The following is a 15,832-nucleotide window of genomic DNA, read 5'->3' on the forward strand; positions in this document are numbered from 1 at the left end:
CCCTTTAGAAGATGTTCCATAAAGAGGCAATGCCTTGGATACTGATTTATTAGCCTATTGAAGGAACTATCACCAAGACCTTAATGGGTCCAGAAGTCAGAGATTTCAGTCCCTAGAGAAGATTGCAGAGAGATGGAGGGACTGCTGTTTGTTTCTAATGCTGTTCCTTTTTGGTTGTGCCATTTACCAGGGTCTATTGTCAGAAGAAGAGCTAGCTCACCTGGAGCAGGCGTCAGCTGTTGCCACAGAAGTCACCAGCTCCATTATGCGTCTGAAGCTAGAAGTAGAAGAGAAAAAGAGAGCCATCACATTACTACAGACAGCACTGGTGGGTGATTAGAGCCTAATTCTTGGGCAGTCTGCATGTGCTGGAGAAAAGGGAGACTGTATCATAAGGTATGGTGAAACCCAGGGTTTAGCTGTATTACATGAGTAGGTGCTTGGGTTTAAATCTTGTGCAGCCAAAGAGGTAGAACCCTACCTGCCTTGGCAGTCCATGCGTGTTTGCTGTTCGGTTTGTGAGACCAGCTTGAGTCATGAGCATCAGTGTGGGCCTACGGATCCGCACTTGTTTGGGTATTTTCTATACTCCCTTTTGGGGTTTAATTTGACTGACTCTAAACAGCCAGGCTTTTAGCTGTCATTAGTATGGCCTGATTATTGCCCCCCGCCCTGGCAGGCTCAGCAGCGGGAGCTGACTGTGCGTCATGTCAAAGAGACAGAGAAGGAGCTGAGTCGCCAACTAGCATTGCAGCGGGAGCAGTATGAGGCAGCTGTCCAGCGGCACTTGGCCTTCATCGACCAGGTAACCCTCCCTCATTCCTTTTGTAGATGGGGCTTGGGAAGGCTGAAAAGTTTTCTTCCGTCCCATGCCCTTCTGTTTACAGTCCCTTCCTAGAATCCCTTGCATTGAAAGCTAAGCAACAGTCTCTCATATCCATTTAACAGACCAGTTCAAGGTTCAGTGCTTGACTAGGATTGTGGGGTTCAGAAGCATTGAGAGAACACTGAAAGAACTCCTTTGTTGCCATACAAAGAACCTTCTAGATATTCAGCCTCTCAGAATCATAAAGGCAAAAGACCGAATTTCAGCAGGTTGCAAGAGGATTTAATCGATCTTACTATACCTCCATGGAAATTGCAGAAGAAAAGATTAATACAGTAGCAGCATCTTTTGTTGATCCTACTACTGATCTCAATCCCTCCAAGGAGTGTGAAGCTTAATCCCCTGAGTAATCTGCAAAGAGATGTGGTAGACTGTTTACTTCTGACAGTGCTCCAAAGGAAGTTGAGTGAAATAATATTGTTAACAGATTACAAAAATTACATTCAACCTTAGTGAGTATCACAAAAGGGCATAAAAAAGAAATACAAGATGAAGGTGAGAAAAGGGAACGAATCCCGTTCTGAAAGTAACTCTTAAAACTGGACTACACAAGGTAGATAGCACAGAAAAGTTGAAGAACAACTACTCTTGAGTTTTATAATAGTGGGGTGAGGGTTATTCCATTTTTTTTGTCAAGAAATTTACTCGTGAGTCCTCACAAGGGAGTGATTCAGTTACAGAACTGAACAATCTAGAATGACTCTCTGGAAGAACCACAATTAGCATATTATCTTGGAATATGAGTGGTTGGTATTTCAAGATTGCAGTCCCGAAGATCAAGAAATTTCTAGCCACATTTGATATTGTCCGTGTCTCCTGTAATAAGATAAATGATGATATATTTTTGCAAGGATTTGTTGAATCCACTCCTGTTGAATCCTATCCTGCCTGACCTTTCAAGATCACTATTCTTGATAGTGGCTAGTGATTTTAATGCAAGAATAGGCCCCCACAATACTACTTTCTTTTGGAGAACGATTGGACAGGTATCAGTAGATGTTGAATTTCCTTTTTTCTTCTTCAATCAGATCTAAAGATCAGATAGTTAACAAAGCAGGTGTAAATCTGATGGCATTGGTCTGGTTATCTTGAATGGTCAGGCAGGAGTGGATTCAACAGATTTTGCATACATAAGGTTGAGAGGAAAGAGGGTAATGTTAGATTATGTTAAAAGCTTGAAGGTTGATGATTTCCAGGACAGTGATCATCTCTTCTCTGTCTTGCCATTGAAATCCCATGATGCGGCCATTTGAGAGAAAGTTGTGATTTAGAACTTGCCAAGGAACGGAACACACTTAAACCCTTAAAATGGACAGCTGTGTGGACACTGCATTTTAGACAAATCATAGATTCAGAACAATGCAGGACTTCATGTTCAAAAAGGTAGAAACTGTGATTCATGTTCTGTTTGAATGTCCATGGTATAACGAGGCTAGAGAGAAATGGACTAAACCCTTTATGCAACAGTGGAATGATTCCCCTCGAGATCTTTACGTAGGGTTGCCAAGTGTATCTTCGCCGGAAGCGGGGGCCTCCCGGCCGGCGTCTTATACAACATCTTGGGAGGATGCCAGGCACGCTGGGGGCGGGGCCACGGCCATACAAGGGAAAACCCTAGAGTTTTCCCTTGTATGGCCATGGCCCCGTGCCCGGTGTGCCCGCGTCACTTCCAGGTGACGCGCACGTCGGGGTGGAGTTCCCCCCGGGGCATGATCCGGCGGCGCCGGGGAACGGGCCTCTGGGGCAGGGGTTTCCCCGCCCCCTGGGGGGACTTGGGATCCCTATCTTTACGTTAGTAAGTATTTAATAGATTCTAGATTAGAAAGGTGGCTCAGAGGTTAAGACAGACCCGCTGCAGACCAGAAAGTCTGTAGTTTGGCAGTTTGAGACCCTAGTGCCGCGTGACGGAGTGAGCTCTCATCTCCGGCCCCAGCTCCTACCAACCTAGCAGTTCAAGAGCAAGAAATTGCAAGTAGATAAATAGGTATCGCTTCGGTGGGGAGGTAACAGCATTCCGTGCACCTTGGCGTTTAGTCATGCAGGCCACATGACCACGGAAATGTCTTTGGACAGCGCTGGCTCTTCGGCTTGGAAACTGGGATGAACACTGCCCCCTAGAGTCGGATTTGATTAGTTTTAGAGCAAGGGAAACCTTTACCTTTAGATTAGAAAACATTCTTTTTTAGCTGAATTTCTTGTTCAGGCCATGAGAACTCGGGCAGCCCGTAAGAGGACATCCTCCTTTATGTGGCATGCCTTTGTTCTCTCTGGCTTGAATTCTTCCTTTCTTCCTCTTATTACCAGCGGGATCAGAGAGGTACTACTCAAGACCTGTAGGTTGGGTAAGCAGAATGAGAGAGAGAGAGAGAGAGAGAGAGAGAGAGAGAGAGAGAGAGAGAGAGAGAAGGATGGTGAGGCGGAGGTCTCTGCTCCCATTCACTCACTGGATAAAACAGCAACCTGAGAGTGTTTATTCTCTGATGACTAGTGTGGTATTATACTGGATTCAGTAACTAGGCATACCTGGCTTATTATTCTTTGTGTCATCGCTGCAGCTGATTGATGATAAGAAGGTTCTGAGTGAGAAATGTGAAGCCGTAGTGGCTGAGCTGAAGCAAGTGGATCAGAAATATACCAAGAAGATTGCCCAGATGCAGGAGCAGCATGAACTGGTGAGGAAAGTGAATAAGAGGATTACTCCGCCATCACCTATGTTTATCTAGATGTTTTATCATTGTTGCTGGTTTGAGTAGTTCCAGTTTGGAGAGATAATGGGACAGGCAGAAAACCATTTCTGAATGTTTTCCAGAGAGCTCCGCCCTGATCAGTCCAAACATATTGTGAAACTGCGGGATGCAATTGGAGGGGGGGGGGGCTGCTAATTGTTGAAATTTATAAATTATGTTTTCCATAAAAAGTATCCCGTGTAGAGACAATAGGCTACTTTTGTATGTTGTACTTGGGTGGGGGGAAATGGCCTGAGTGGAAAATCTCAGCTGTACCCATCAGTGCATTTTCCTGCTATGTTGGATGCTTTGTACTTGGTCAGCATGATTATGATGGGGTGGTGGTGCTGGTGGTGATATAAATGTTGACTGTGGGATGCTGCAAGATGATGCATTTGGAACTCCATGCTTGTTCTTTAGTAAACAGTGGCTTCCAAGTCCATGTGCTGGGTAGAGATCCTCTTTTAGCTGAGATGAGATATAGAAATAAAGCAGAGAAACTTAACTACAACTGGAGATCTGTAAGTAGAACTTAGATCCCTCTTCAGAAATCTGTAGCACAGCAGCTTTGACAAAACGTGTTTTGCTGGTTCTTGCTAGGCCCAGAGGACATTTATTTATTGTAGATATTTATACCCAAGTTTCTCCCCAGTGGGCAGCCAAAGAAGTTTACAACAATATTATTTTCTCATAAGTTTTATCACAACAACCCTGTGAGGTAGGTTAGGCAGAGAGAATTAGTAGTGGAAGATTGGCTAGCGAACTTCCCCAGCAGAGTGGGGATTCAAACCTGGCTCTCCCAGATCCCAGTCCAATACTGTAACCACTAACACAATGCTGACTTCAGAAAATGGTCACAGCGGTTCTGTCAGTTACTACTGAAATGACTTGACTGGGAGGGCAAAACTGCCTGGGCCTGGGTGCATCCTCCTTTTCCCTTTCTTTCGTCAGCTGCTTAGACTGAATGGAATTGGGTAACAGGAAGCTATAGCACATTGCCCAGGGCCAGTGCAAGTTAAACTTTGTGTCTGACACTGAATACAATGAGTTTGTGTCAACATGTCTATTGAAAGAGCATTGCACTGACAATACTATGTGAGAATAAAGGTATACATCTTAAGAGGGGGACGTGTTGTTACAATCCAGTGAGTTTGTTCTCGGCTAGACCTGTGGGATCATCCCTCTACTGTTCATTCCTTTGGAACATGCTTCACTGGAAACAGTTGGGTGGTCATAGAAACTGACTTGAGATGTTGGCTTTCTTTATGCCTTTTGCCTATAAGTGTATGTGAAAGGGTAGGGCATTGGAGTAAACTGCTGGCCAGTCCTCCTTCTCTCTCTCGGCTTATTAACCTGTACTAGTGCCTGCAAAGGTTTGTAGCAATTAGTGAAAGGTGTGCTTTAGTACTGAAGAAAGGATGCCTGGATTTCATGCTTCCATCTTTCTCTAAAGCCAGCAGCGCACTGCAAGGTAGTCATGACTGTCATTGTGGCTTAGTTTCTCTTGGAGGAAAACTGAAAGAAAAGGGTCCATCTGCTAATGGATTTGAACTAGCAAAGCCGCCCAAGGCCAAGAAGCTTCTTCTTTGGTTTTGCTGCGTTGCATATCCCTTCCCAACATAGGTGAGAACTTACTGGTGCTTCAGTTGGCCTTCTTTTGGAAAGCACTTTGAACAGATACAGTGGCTCAGCAGCTTCACCTCTTAGCACTTTCCCATGTTGGATACCTTCAAGGCTTTATCCATGTGCCACGGAACCCCCTGCTTTCTGCTCCAGCAGCTTCTTTTTGCCAACACACCTTTCTGTTTCCCTCTGTCTCTCATCTCTCCCTCTTTCTCTCTAGGTCTGGCGCACTCTGGGCCCTCTTTGTGAGGTAAACCTTTTCTGTGCATGTTCTTGGGCTTCAGCCTCTGTCCCTTTCATCTGCCTGACCCAATTGTGTAGGCACAACAATTCTTAACTTCTTTGAGTGGTGCCCAGTGTATCCATTCCTCAGGGATATAGGCAGGGTAGGAAAGGAACTGTGGCTTGGTGCAGAGAGAAGTTCCACTGTTAGTGACATGCTTTGTGCCTCCCCTGGGTATCTGCTGCGGAAGCTATTTCAGCCAGTAAGGTCTTCTCTTCATTGTGAGGTAGAGGGTGCTGAACAGCCTTTTGGTGGAACTGTTACGAAGCAAACCAGTCAACATTCAATATTGGCATACCTTATGGCCTTCACATATGTCTTTTGTACTAATATAGTGCAGTAGATAGATCCAGGTTCAGATCCTCATTCATTCAAAACATTCTTTGGGTAGGCTCGGGGAAGGCTGGAATGATCCTTGTTTTCAGAACCTTAATGGTGGTATGAAAGAGGAATGGCTGCTCATGCTGTACACGCTCAACTTGTTTTTGTACCTGTTAAACAGATTTGGTGAGTTTTGTTGTGTTTCCAATATGTGTTTGAGCAAATGTAACAGTGTTTGTGTGTGTGAGCAAGTGTGTGAAAGCATGTGTGCCCCATATTAAATAAGATGTCTCTCAAACATCTCAGCTCTTCTTAAACGTGATTGCCTGTCTTCAGCCCAAATCACTGTCTCACAGGGTGGTTGCGACCAGTGTTCCCTCTAAGCTTTGTGAGTGTGAGCTAGCTCACAGTTTTTTAGCCTCCACCTCACACATTTTTGTCTTAGCTCAGGAAGGATGGCTCCACAGCAAACTAATTTATGCAGTAGCCAAATCGCTCAGTCACAACTTTAATGCCAGTAGCTCACAAAGTAGCATTTTTGCTCACAAGACTCCACAGCTTACAGAGAGCATTGCTTGTGACAATAAATTGTTACATAATAATCTATCTAGTGGTAAGCACTTTTTAAGGCCCATGGATTCAGTGGGAGATATTCGAGCACATGCTTAATTTTTCAGTTAAATTAATGGGATTTTAAAAGGCTTACATTTCACTGGCTAATGCCTATGCATGCTGTAGAAATGCTAATGGGTTTTCTTTGATCACCAGTCAAAGAGACAGCCACCTGTGGGGTAGTCACTACTCTAGTATTCTTTTCTGCAATCGGACAAAATGTATGCCATTTGAGCAAAGTAGAAATGGACTTTGTCTCATTCGCACACAAACACAACATCTGAAGCTGGATTCAGACAGACATCTGGGAAATTAAAGTGCAAAGAATGAATAACATCTAGCAGGACATACTCCTTGATATTTCCAGAGACTTTGAGGTTTGGGATATGTGGGTGTTTTGAGCTTAGTGGGCCTCAAGGGGCATCAATAACTTTGCAGCATATCCTTACAGAATCTTGCATCTCATTCTGAATTCTTTACTAACAAGAAAATAATTGAATTATTCTTCATTAGAATACAAACTTTGTATATTTACTTCACTCACATTCATACCCCTTCCCTTAAATACAGTTGCAACAAGTGCTTATCAACTGTTTGTCTTGGTGTATGAATTTCTGATACAGAATGAAATTTCTTTAAACATCCTCTTTGCAATGCAAGTTTGATAGAAACCCAACCAGAATAATCAACAAAGCTGGCTGTTAAAAGTAGTGTACCAGCCACTTTCTCTGTCTATGGAAAGCACTGTTCATGATTGTGCAGGCAGCTTCATTATATCACATTGCGGTTACCTAATGAAGATTGTATCAGACCTGTGTCTTGCCTCTGACTGTCTTTCCCACATAGGAAATAAAGAAGCTGAAGGAGCTTATGAGTGCCACAGAGAAGATCCGCCGAGAGAAATGGATTGACGAGAAAACGAAGAAAATCAAAGAGATTACTGTTAAAGGTACGCTGAGGCATGTTTGTTTGCCGCTACCCTTATGCATCAACAGGTGCTTTTTCCATGGGGCGTTAGTACAGCAAAGGAAATCAGTGTGAGCTAGTCTGTTGCATCCCCTCCCTCCTGAGGGAGTATTGTGCCTGGTCTGTAGGGAGGGAAATAAGAAGACTCCAGCCCTAAATCAACTGCATGGTACAAAGGAGGCTGTTTAAAGCAACGAGGATCAGCAGGGGTTTTCCAATGGTCTTCCCTTTGTGGGGATGTATAGTGGTCATTGTGCCTTTGCGTTGTGCTCTTGAGATCACAAGTCAGACTGTTCCTCGGTGTTCCCTTTCCATCAAAGTATTGATGATGGTGTTTTGTTCGGAAACAAGCTCATGACCAAGGGAAGACTTGGTTAGATGTGCAAGAACTGTTATACCCATATCTACAGTGCACAAGTTCCCTTCATTCACCAAGTCAGCTATAGCTTGCCAGTTACTGTATATTTGTGAGAACTTGGTGCAGAGGGTTGGCTGTTTTGGCGAATAGTGGAACAAGACGGTGTGGGGGAGGTGTGAGGGGATAGGGCTGTCTGATAGTGGCTCACTCACACGTGTGTGCTCCGTCACCTCCTCCTGATTGTTGTCCTTGTTTTTTCCTCCAGGTCTGGAACCGGAGATTCAGAAACTTATTGCTAAGCACAAGCAGGAGATCAAAAAGCTGAAAGCCCTGCATGAGGCAGAGCTCTTACAGTCAGATGAGCGGGCAGCCCAGCGCTATGTGCACCAGGCCGAGGAGCTGAAGGAGATGCTGGAGCATGAGAAGGAAGAGCAGGGGCAACGAGAGAGGGAGCTGGCAAGGCAGCGGTATGAAGGGCCAGGGACATGGACGGCAGATTACCAGGAAGGAATAGGAAAATGGAAAGGGGCCGTTGCAGTGGTGCAGAGAGGGAGGAGCTGACAAGGCAATCCAGTGTGGGGGCAAGCAGAATAAGATGAATCTTGCATGGCAGTGGGACAAGACAGGAAAGGTGTGGGGCACAGAAACCAGGGTGATGACAGAAAGCAAGCTGTTTTATATTGTGTGTCTTTAATGGTTGATGAGGAGCCACTGTACTGGAGGAGGCAACAGTCCTGCTGCAAATATCTCACGTTGTGTTTATTAGCCTGGTTCAAAAGTCTGGGTGTGGATTAGGTATTTTACTGAGTTAGTTGCTTACCTTAGTGAAAGCTGTCCATGTGCCACTGGCCCTTTAAGGCCATGAGGGAGAAAATATACACACTGGAAACAGTCAAAAATTCCTTCTAGAAGCAGTATTAGAACATAACATAAGAACATAAGAGACGCCAATGTTGGATCAGGCCAAAGGCCCATCTAGGCCAACACTCTGTCACACAGTGGCCAGAAATACCAGGTGCCATCAGGAGGTACACCAGTGGGGCCAGGACATTAAAAGCCCTCCCACTGTTGGCCCCCCCAAGCACCAAGAAGACAGAGCATCCCTTGCCCCAGACTCCCTATCTGTACCTTGTGGCTAATAGCCACCGATGGACCTCTGCTCCATATGCTTATCTAATTCCCTTTTGAAGCCGTCCATGCTTGTAGCCACCACCACTTCCTGTGGCAGTGTCTATTATGGTGGTCTCTTTCAGAGGGCTAGCACAGGGGTCTTGTGTAGTGCTGCAGGGAGAGTTCAGTGGGGTGGAGAGGCAGTAGATGAACAGAGCAGGATGTGCATGGCATTTTCTGGAAAATAGCGTGCACAGCTGCTCTTGCCTTCTGGTGTTCTTCCAGAGTCTTCACTCAAGGCAGTGGCATGGTCTCTGCTGTGAGGCTTCTTGTTTTCCCACAACTTCCCTGAGTGAGGTCTAGTGTCTTTGTGTGTGTGTGTGTGGTAAGCTCCACAGCTGGGGTTTTTTTCAATAGCCTTTTGTTACCTCCTTTACGTTTTCTCCAAAAGAGGAAGCTATTGGCCTCATTGCATTTTCCTAGACAGTAGCCTAAGTCAAGTATACGTCTCAGTTGATAAGGCTCCGTTTGAAAGAGTCCTTCTACACAGGTATGAGAAGCAGCTGAAGCAGGAGGAGCAAGCTTTGCAGCAGCAGCGGCGCCGACTCTACAACGAAGTGGCTGAGGAAAAAGAGAGGCTTAGCCAGCAGGCAGCAAGGTGAGCGAAGGCCTGCTGGGTTTGAAATCTGGTGGGGCATGTTTAGAGGGTTCGCTCACATGTTGCAGTTCAATGTACAAAACTGATAAGAGAATATTACCATGAACAACCCTTGTCCTGTTTGTTTGTTTGTGTTAAGATGGTGTACTTACAGCAATTAAATAATAGAACTATGTAAAATGTAACTGGTAACATAAAATCAGCAGCGTAAAACTAATAAAAAGCCATAGCATGGGGGGGGGCACCCCAGCAGGACCCACTGGCTGGCCTCACACCTACTGACTGAGATTTGAGGAGGAGAGAGGAGTCCCTGTGCCCAGCGAGGGCTCACATGCTTGACTGGGCATTGAAGGAAGTCCTCTGCTGTTTGGGGTTAGACTAAGGCGCAGCCAGTAGTTCAATCTCAGCTACTGTGGTGGTTGGTGGTGGTGGTGGTGGTGGTGGGGGCTGTATAACATCTCTAGAAGGATGATCAATCCACCTTGGTGCCAGTGTCTCCTTGGGGTTGGTATGGCACAACAACCCTTCATCCAGCAAAATAACATAAAAGCAACCATATTTCTGTAAAACCAAACAATAAAAGTCCAGTGAATAAAATAGAACCCCTCTCTCTCCCCCCATTAATTACAAGCATCATAAGAAAGCAAATAGAAGCTGACTAAAAAACAGGTTCTCTGAAGCTCTCAACTGTTAGTCAGGTTCATATAGGATCTGATGGATTTTTTAAAATTCCCAAATTTCAGACTAAGGACTTCAAAAGAAGAACTAGCGCTCTGTATCTAGAAATGAATTGACATCCAGTGTATTTTTTTCAGCATTGGCAAGACATGTTCCTCCATAATCTACATCAGTCAGTAGTTTTGCTGGTTAATGTTCAACGATCTGGTGTTTCCAGACTGTCTTCAGAGAAAGCCCCACACAGAGTGCATTATGGTCATTAACCTAGTTGTAGTTTAAAGTACGGATAACTCTGGTGAGATCTTGATTTTCAGTGAACTGTCACAGCTGGTGCACCGACCAAAGCTGGTGAAAAGGGACATGTCCCTCAGATAATGCCCGAAGGTCCATCTGCAAGTGAATGTCTAATAGCATCCTCTAGCTGCTCCTTTAGGACAATCCACCTTTAGGACAATCCAATAAACCTCATCTAGAACAGGCTGACTTCTTGTTTCCCAGCTGGCTATGTTATCAACTGATTGTCCCTCAGTCTTGTCTGGATTGAGCTTCAGTTTATTGACCCTAATTTAGCCCATTTCTCACCTCTCAGATACCTGTTCACCTCACTCCACTGTCTCACCTCACTCCACTGAAGAGGCAAAGTGGAGTTTTGTGTCATTGGCATATGACTTCTAATCTCTAGATATCATCTCCCAGTGATTTCATGTAGGTAGATCTTATGCCTAGAGCATACTGCTTTGGTAAACACCATCTCCCACTTGGTGGCTAATGTGCCAGCTGAGACTGGAGCAATTTTTTGTTCCAGTTAAAGTGGATTCTACTTTTGCTTATTTCTTGTAGATATTAGCAAACATTGCCCAATTTTGTTGGGCTCCAGTATTTTCTCCTCACCCCCTCCTTTTAGTCCTCTGCAAGTTGCAAGTGCTGGGAGACTAGCTAGGAACGGACTGAAACTGATTCCCCATTTCTTCAGAGGGGTGAGGTCTGATCTGTCTAACTTGTCAACTGGATAGCTGTTGGTTTCATAGTACTGCTCTCCGCTCCACAGGCAGAGAGCAGAGCTGGAGGAATTGCGACAGCAGCTGGAAGCAAACAGCTCTGTCGTCACCAAAGCATTGAAGGAGGAATATGAGAAGGGGAGAGAGGAACAGGAGCAACGCCATCAGGTCTGTGTTATCCTAGACCCACAGAAGTGTCTGACTGGCTTTTGAGGGTTGTTTTGTGTGTGTGTGCGTATGTGTTGTATCATCTGATCACTCTGGTTTCTAACACTGGAGCTCTGGGGTTTTAAATGCCTCTGCAATTCTTGCTAATCAAAAGAAGTTCCTTGTTATGCCAAAAGACTTATGTGTAGCACAGATTTCTTCTCCCCCCCCCCCCCCCCCCCCCCCGGCCGCATATACCCTGTTGGAGTGGGCCAGTTCTTCCCAAGCTACTGACTTCTGCATAATATAGGCCACCAGAATAATCCTTTCCCCCCCATAATCAATGCTGCTTAAGGTATGATCGGTTTGGCAGTGGGAGGACTAAGCACCACACCATTTTGTATGGTTATCATTCACCCTGATCATAGACTCTAAATGCTGTGGAGAATGTGGGCTTGCAAAACAGAGACTGAGGCTGGTTAGCAAGAAATAGTTTTTAAGAGGTGCTATGATAGAAGCGCTCCATACTAATTTCTTTGTTCCACTATAGTTTCTGGCCAAACTTTTTTTTGTAGTGCCTGAAAAGAGTGATGAGGACTGTCACTCTCATATTGTTGTTAACTCTGGGAAAAACTATTGTCTGTCTCAAGCCTGACCTCTACTGCTGTGGGCCTCAATTGCTAAAGGACAGTGCCGTCCTGGCTTAGATCCATGGACATCGCAGTGGAGAAACATAATATAACCTTATGTCGTTTTAACCTTCCTGTTGGGAAGGGCACTGTTCCTTGGCCCTTCTTGAGATTCATTTTGGTAATGGCAGTGGCCAAATGCCCTGCTTGTTCTGGTGCAAGATCTTGATATAGAGACTCTACCAGGTTTAATATATTGTGGGTTGGAGGGAGACACTGGGACCAGTTTCTGTCTCCTTCCTCTCCCACTCACTGTCTTCTCTTTTCCTTCATCAAGGCAGAGGTCCAGGCCCTGAAGGTGCGGCTAGAGATAGAGAAGCAGGCCTGGGAAGCCAATTACCTGAAGAAGGAGGTAGTTCTATAGGTATTACCTTTCAGCCACACTCCTGATTGCTTGGATGGTGCTTACCAGGTCTCTCAATGTTGTCTCCAGGAGGCCTGGTTGCACACTCGCGAACGAGAACTGAGGGAGGAAGTACGGAAAGAGAGGGACAAAGAGATTGAATTAGTCATCCAGCAGCTAGAGGCTGATATGTCATCTGCCAAGGAGGAGTGTGAAAGAGCCACGGAGAACCGGTAAGATATTGCTGTGTCAAGGCCAGAGGTAGTTGCAAAGGTTCCAGCTTTGTTCTCAAAGTGCTTCCTGCATTGGTCAGTCCTTTTATAACCCATTTTGTTTCTCTGTATGGTATGCAATTGTGTGATAAACCTATTGCCAGGGTTGCATTGCATCTAGTAAGAAGTAGTTAGATGTAGGCAAGTATATCTGTGTATTTAGTCACCGATTAGATTACCTGGGTTCTTAAACATTCTTGGCTCTTTTAGTTAGCAGGGGCTTTTGCTCGGCTGAGGGTTCCTCCGTAGCTTTTCTGGTGAATTTTTCAGTGCTGTCCTAATCAGAGTTACACTCTTCTAAATCCACTGACATAAATAGGCTTAAAAGGGTGTAACTCTCCTTAGGATTGCACTGTCAGTGTGCTTCATTCATTTTCCTTCTTTCTTTCCTTAAGTGATCAGCTGATTATTGTGATAGGTAACCATCTTGACTTTACCGCTGGGATTGCCAGTGTTCCTTCATCACTTAGGTCAGGATTGTCAAACATGCAGCCCGCAGGCCAGATCAGGCCCCCGGAGGGCTTCTGTCAGGCCCACAGTGGAACTGGCTGTCTCCTGCTTCTTCCAGTTCTGCTGCTGCTGCGTGGTAGCTTGCTTTACCAAATTAAATCGCTTGGGAGAGATAGCTAGGCAAGCTTCTGTTCCCTACACTGGCTGAGGTTCCTCCCCTTCCCCGGGAGAGAGAGGGAACGAGCCAGAACTTGCTCCCTGGCTTGGCTGCCTCAATCACATAGCAGACAAAGGCAAAAGCCTTTCTTCTCCTCCATTGGCCGAGGCTCCTTCCCAAAGGGAGGGAGGGAAGGAGGGAGAGCTTGCTTTGCTTGGCTGCCTCAATCACACGGGAGAAATACAAACAACCTTTAAGACCAGCAAAGTTTTATCCAAGGTATGAGCTTTTGTGTGCCTTGCTACAGTGTGTGTGTTTTGTTGGGCTTGTTATGCTGTGGCTCTCCTGGGTGCAACTGGGTTCCCTCCCTCTTTTCACTGTATTAACACCCTCATGATCCAGTCTTTCTCAGTAGGAAAGCCATGTGAACTGTTTAGATGAGGAATAACAACAAGCCAGTGAGGTGGATTAGGCTGAGAGTGTGTGTTCAGACCAAGTTCAACCAGCACATTTCCTTTGAGGATTTTGAACTTAGACTTCCCAGATAGTAGGATGATACTAACCACTGAGGAAGACTAGTTTTGTAAACAAACACATAGCCCTCAGTCTGTGGCATGGTGCCTTCTCATGTCCTTGACCAGCACATGAAGCAATTAATGTACAAAAGCTCACAAAGCCCAGTCATTTCATGTTTTCAACTGGGTCCTAGGCTCAGAATGCTGAGATTTCTGTAATGAAAGTCAATAAATCAAAAGTAGGTTTGCTGCTTACAGATACACACCTGAACAGCATACTCAAGATTGCTACAGCACAGATATTTTGATGCAGTAATTCAGAGCAAGAGCTGTCAGTTATCAGAGATTGTTAAATAGACAAAATATTGCAAGAGTGCTAGTGTTTTAAACATGTTTTATTTAAAGTTTGAAAAATCTTTATTGTGTTTGTGTCCTTTATAAAGTTTATATCTCCGCTACGTGGCATATTTGATGACACGCATAGCCCGGCCCAACAGGGTCTCATTTATGTCAGTTCTGGCCCTCATAACAAATGAGTTCAATACCCCTAAGTAGTACATGCTGACAAGGAGAACAGAACAGTAGTATTTGAAAAGCAGTATTTTTAGGTTTGGGTTGGAGCTTGGACCCTATGAAACATAAGAAATGCTATACTCCCTCATTCAAATGTTTGGGGAATCATGGCCCAGAAACATACTTGAGAATTTGAGTCTGCATCTTTTAGATTGGGGCTAATGCTTTGATTACTAAACCTAGTTCTTTCATGCATCTGATAGTGTTTGTACCATGACTTGTTATGCGGGTGGTGAGTCTTACGCATTACCTACTTGAACACATTGCAGTTGTAGACACACTCATTACAAGGAACAGAAGTGCAGCAAGGCAAATCTGGTTGCAGTCTTCTCTGGCAGGAGTGAGGGGGGAGGCTGGTCTGTAGGCTGTGTGTGGAGGCAAGCTGTGTTGTTTGTTCAGTCATAGGCATGGCCTCTCCCTCTCGTACCTCACTGTGTACTCAAAGACATGGTAAAAAGAATGTGTCTAGATCCAGTATCCCAGGCATGGATTTGAGCCCAGCCACAAAGCAGCTGCATTATCTGCATTTTTGAGGCTGCAGAATGTGCTGTGTCCTTCTTAGGTTGCCACATTGATAAACTGGTTTCAGGTAGGTAACAGTGTTGGTCTACAGTAGAAAAGTAAGATTCAAGTCCAGTAGTAGCTTAAAGGCCAACAAGAGTGAAAGCTGCCTTTGTCAGATACTTTGTCTGATGAAGGGAGCTTTGATTCTCGAAAGCTTATACTCTGGAAACCTCCTTGGTCTTTAAGGTGAACATAACATAAGAACATAAGAGACGCCAATGTTGGATCAGGCCAAAGGCCCATCCAGTCCAACACTCTGTGTCACACAGTGGCCAGAAATACCAGGTGCCATCAGGAGGTCCACCAGTGGGGCCAGGACATTAGAAGCCCTCCCACTGTTGCCCCCCCCCCCCAAGCACCAAGATGACAGAGCATCACTTGCCCCAGAGCCCCTATCTATACCTTGTGGCTAATAGCCACTGATGGACTCTACTGGACTCTAATCTTGCTATTCATAAAATGGCATTTTAAAAAAAAGTCCTCTGGGAGTTGCTCTCAGGCCCTGTGTGAGCAGTGTCGTAGTGAGGTTCTCCCTTTCTCTCTTCAGAATCAAGAGAGTGCGAGACAAGTATGAAGCAGAACTGCAGGAGCTGGAGCGGTCAGAACGGAAGCTCCAGGAGCGCTGCAATGAGCTGAAAGGGCGGCTGTCAGAGGCAGAGGGCGAGATTGTCCATCTGCGGGGTCTGCTGCGGCAGAAGGAACAGGAGGCAGAGGATATCCGTAAGGTGAGTGCATCGCAGGGAAGGGAGCAGTGGCTTCCTTTCTTCTGATCAGGTGATCTCCTGGGTCTTCTCTCCAAACCCTCTGTGAGAACTGGGGAGGAGAGAGAAGCCTGGCCATGAGCAGTCCAGTGGTACATGGTGCAGAGCAGATGAGTTCTTGTCTCCTGATAAAGCTTGGGAC

The 15,832-nt window shown here is 45.4% G+C and overlaps 1 protein-coding gene across 4 annotated transcripts in view; it reads left to right on the plus strand.

Moving 5' to 3' along the window:
* The window catches only part of CEP131 (centrosomal protein 131kDa), a 44,045-nt gene that overhangs the window by 24,396 nt on the left and 3,817 nt on the right, over window positions 1-15,832 (plus strand). For 3 of the 4 annotated variants that reach the window (XM_015408677.1, XM_015408692.1, XM_015408685.1), the window contains exons 14-24: window positions 191-328; window positions 680-805; window positions 3,442-3,558; window positions 5,456-5,485; window positions 7,298-7,400; window positions 8,041-8,242; window positions 9,436-9,543; window positions 11,270-11,387; window positions 12,333-12,407; window positions 12,489-12,631; window positions 15,477-15,654. In XM_015408677.1, the coding sequence (XP_015264163.1) occupies window positions 191-328; window positions 680-805; window positions 3,442-3,558; window positions 5,456-5,485; window positions 7,298-7,400; window positions 8,041-8,242; window positions 9,436-9,543; window positions 11,270-11,387; window positions 12,333-12,407; window positions 12,489-12,631; window positions 15,477-15,654 (1,338 nt within the window). The remainder of the gene's footprint in view (window positions 1-190; window positions 329-679; window positions 806-3,441; window positions 3,559-5,455; window positions 5,486-7,297; window positions 7,401-8,040; window positions 8,243-9,435; window positions 9,544-11,269; window positions 11,388-12,332; window positions 12,408-12,488; window positions 12,632-15,476; window positions 15,655-15,832) is intronic. The other variant, XM_015408700.1, reaches the window with a different exon arrangement.

The sequence above is a fragment of the Gekko japonicus genome, unplaced genomic scaffold, assembly GCF_001447785.1.
Source record: "Gekko japonicus isolate JY-2015 unplaced genomic scaffold, Gekko_japonicus_V1.1 scaffold57, whole genome shotgun sequence".
Taxonomy (NCBI): Eukaryota; Metazoa; Chordata; class Lepidosauria; order Squamata; family Gekkonidae; genus Gekko; species Gekko japonicus.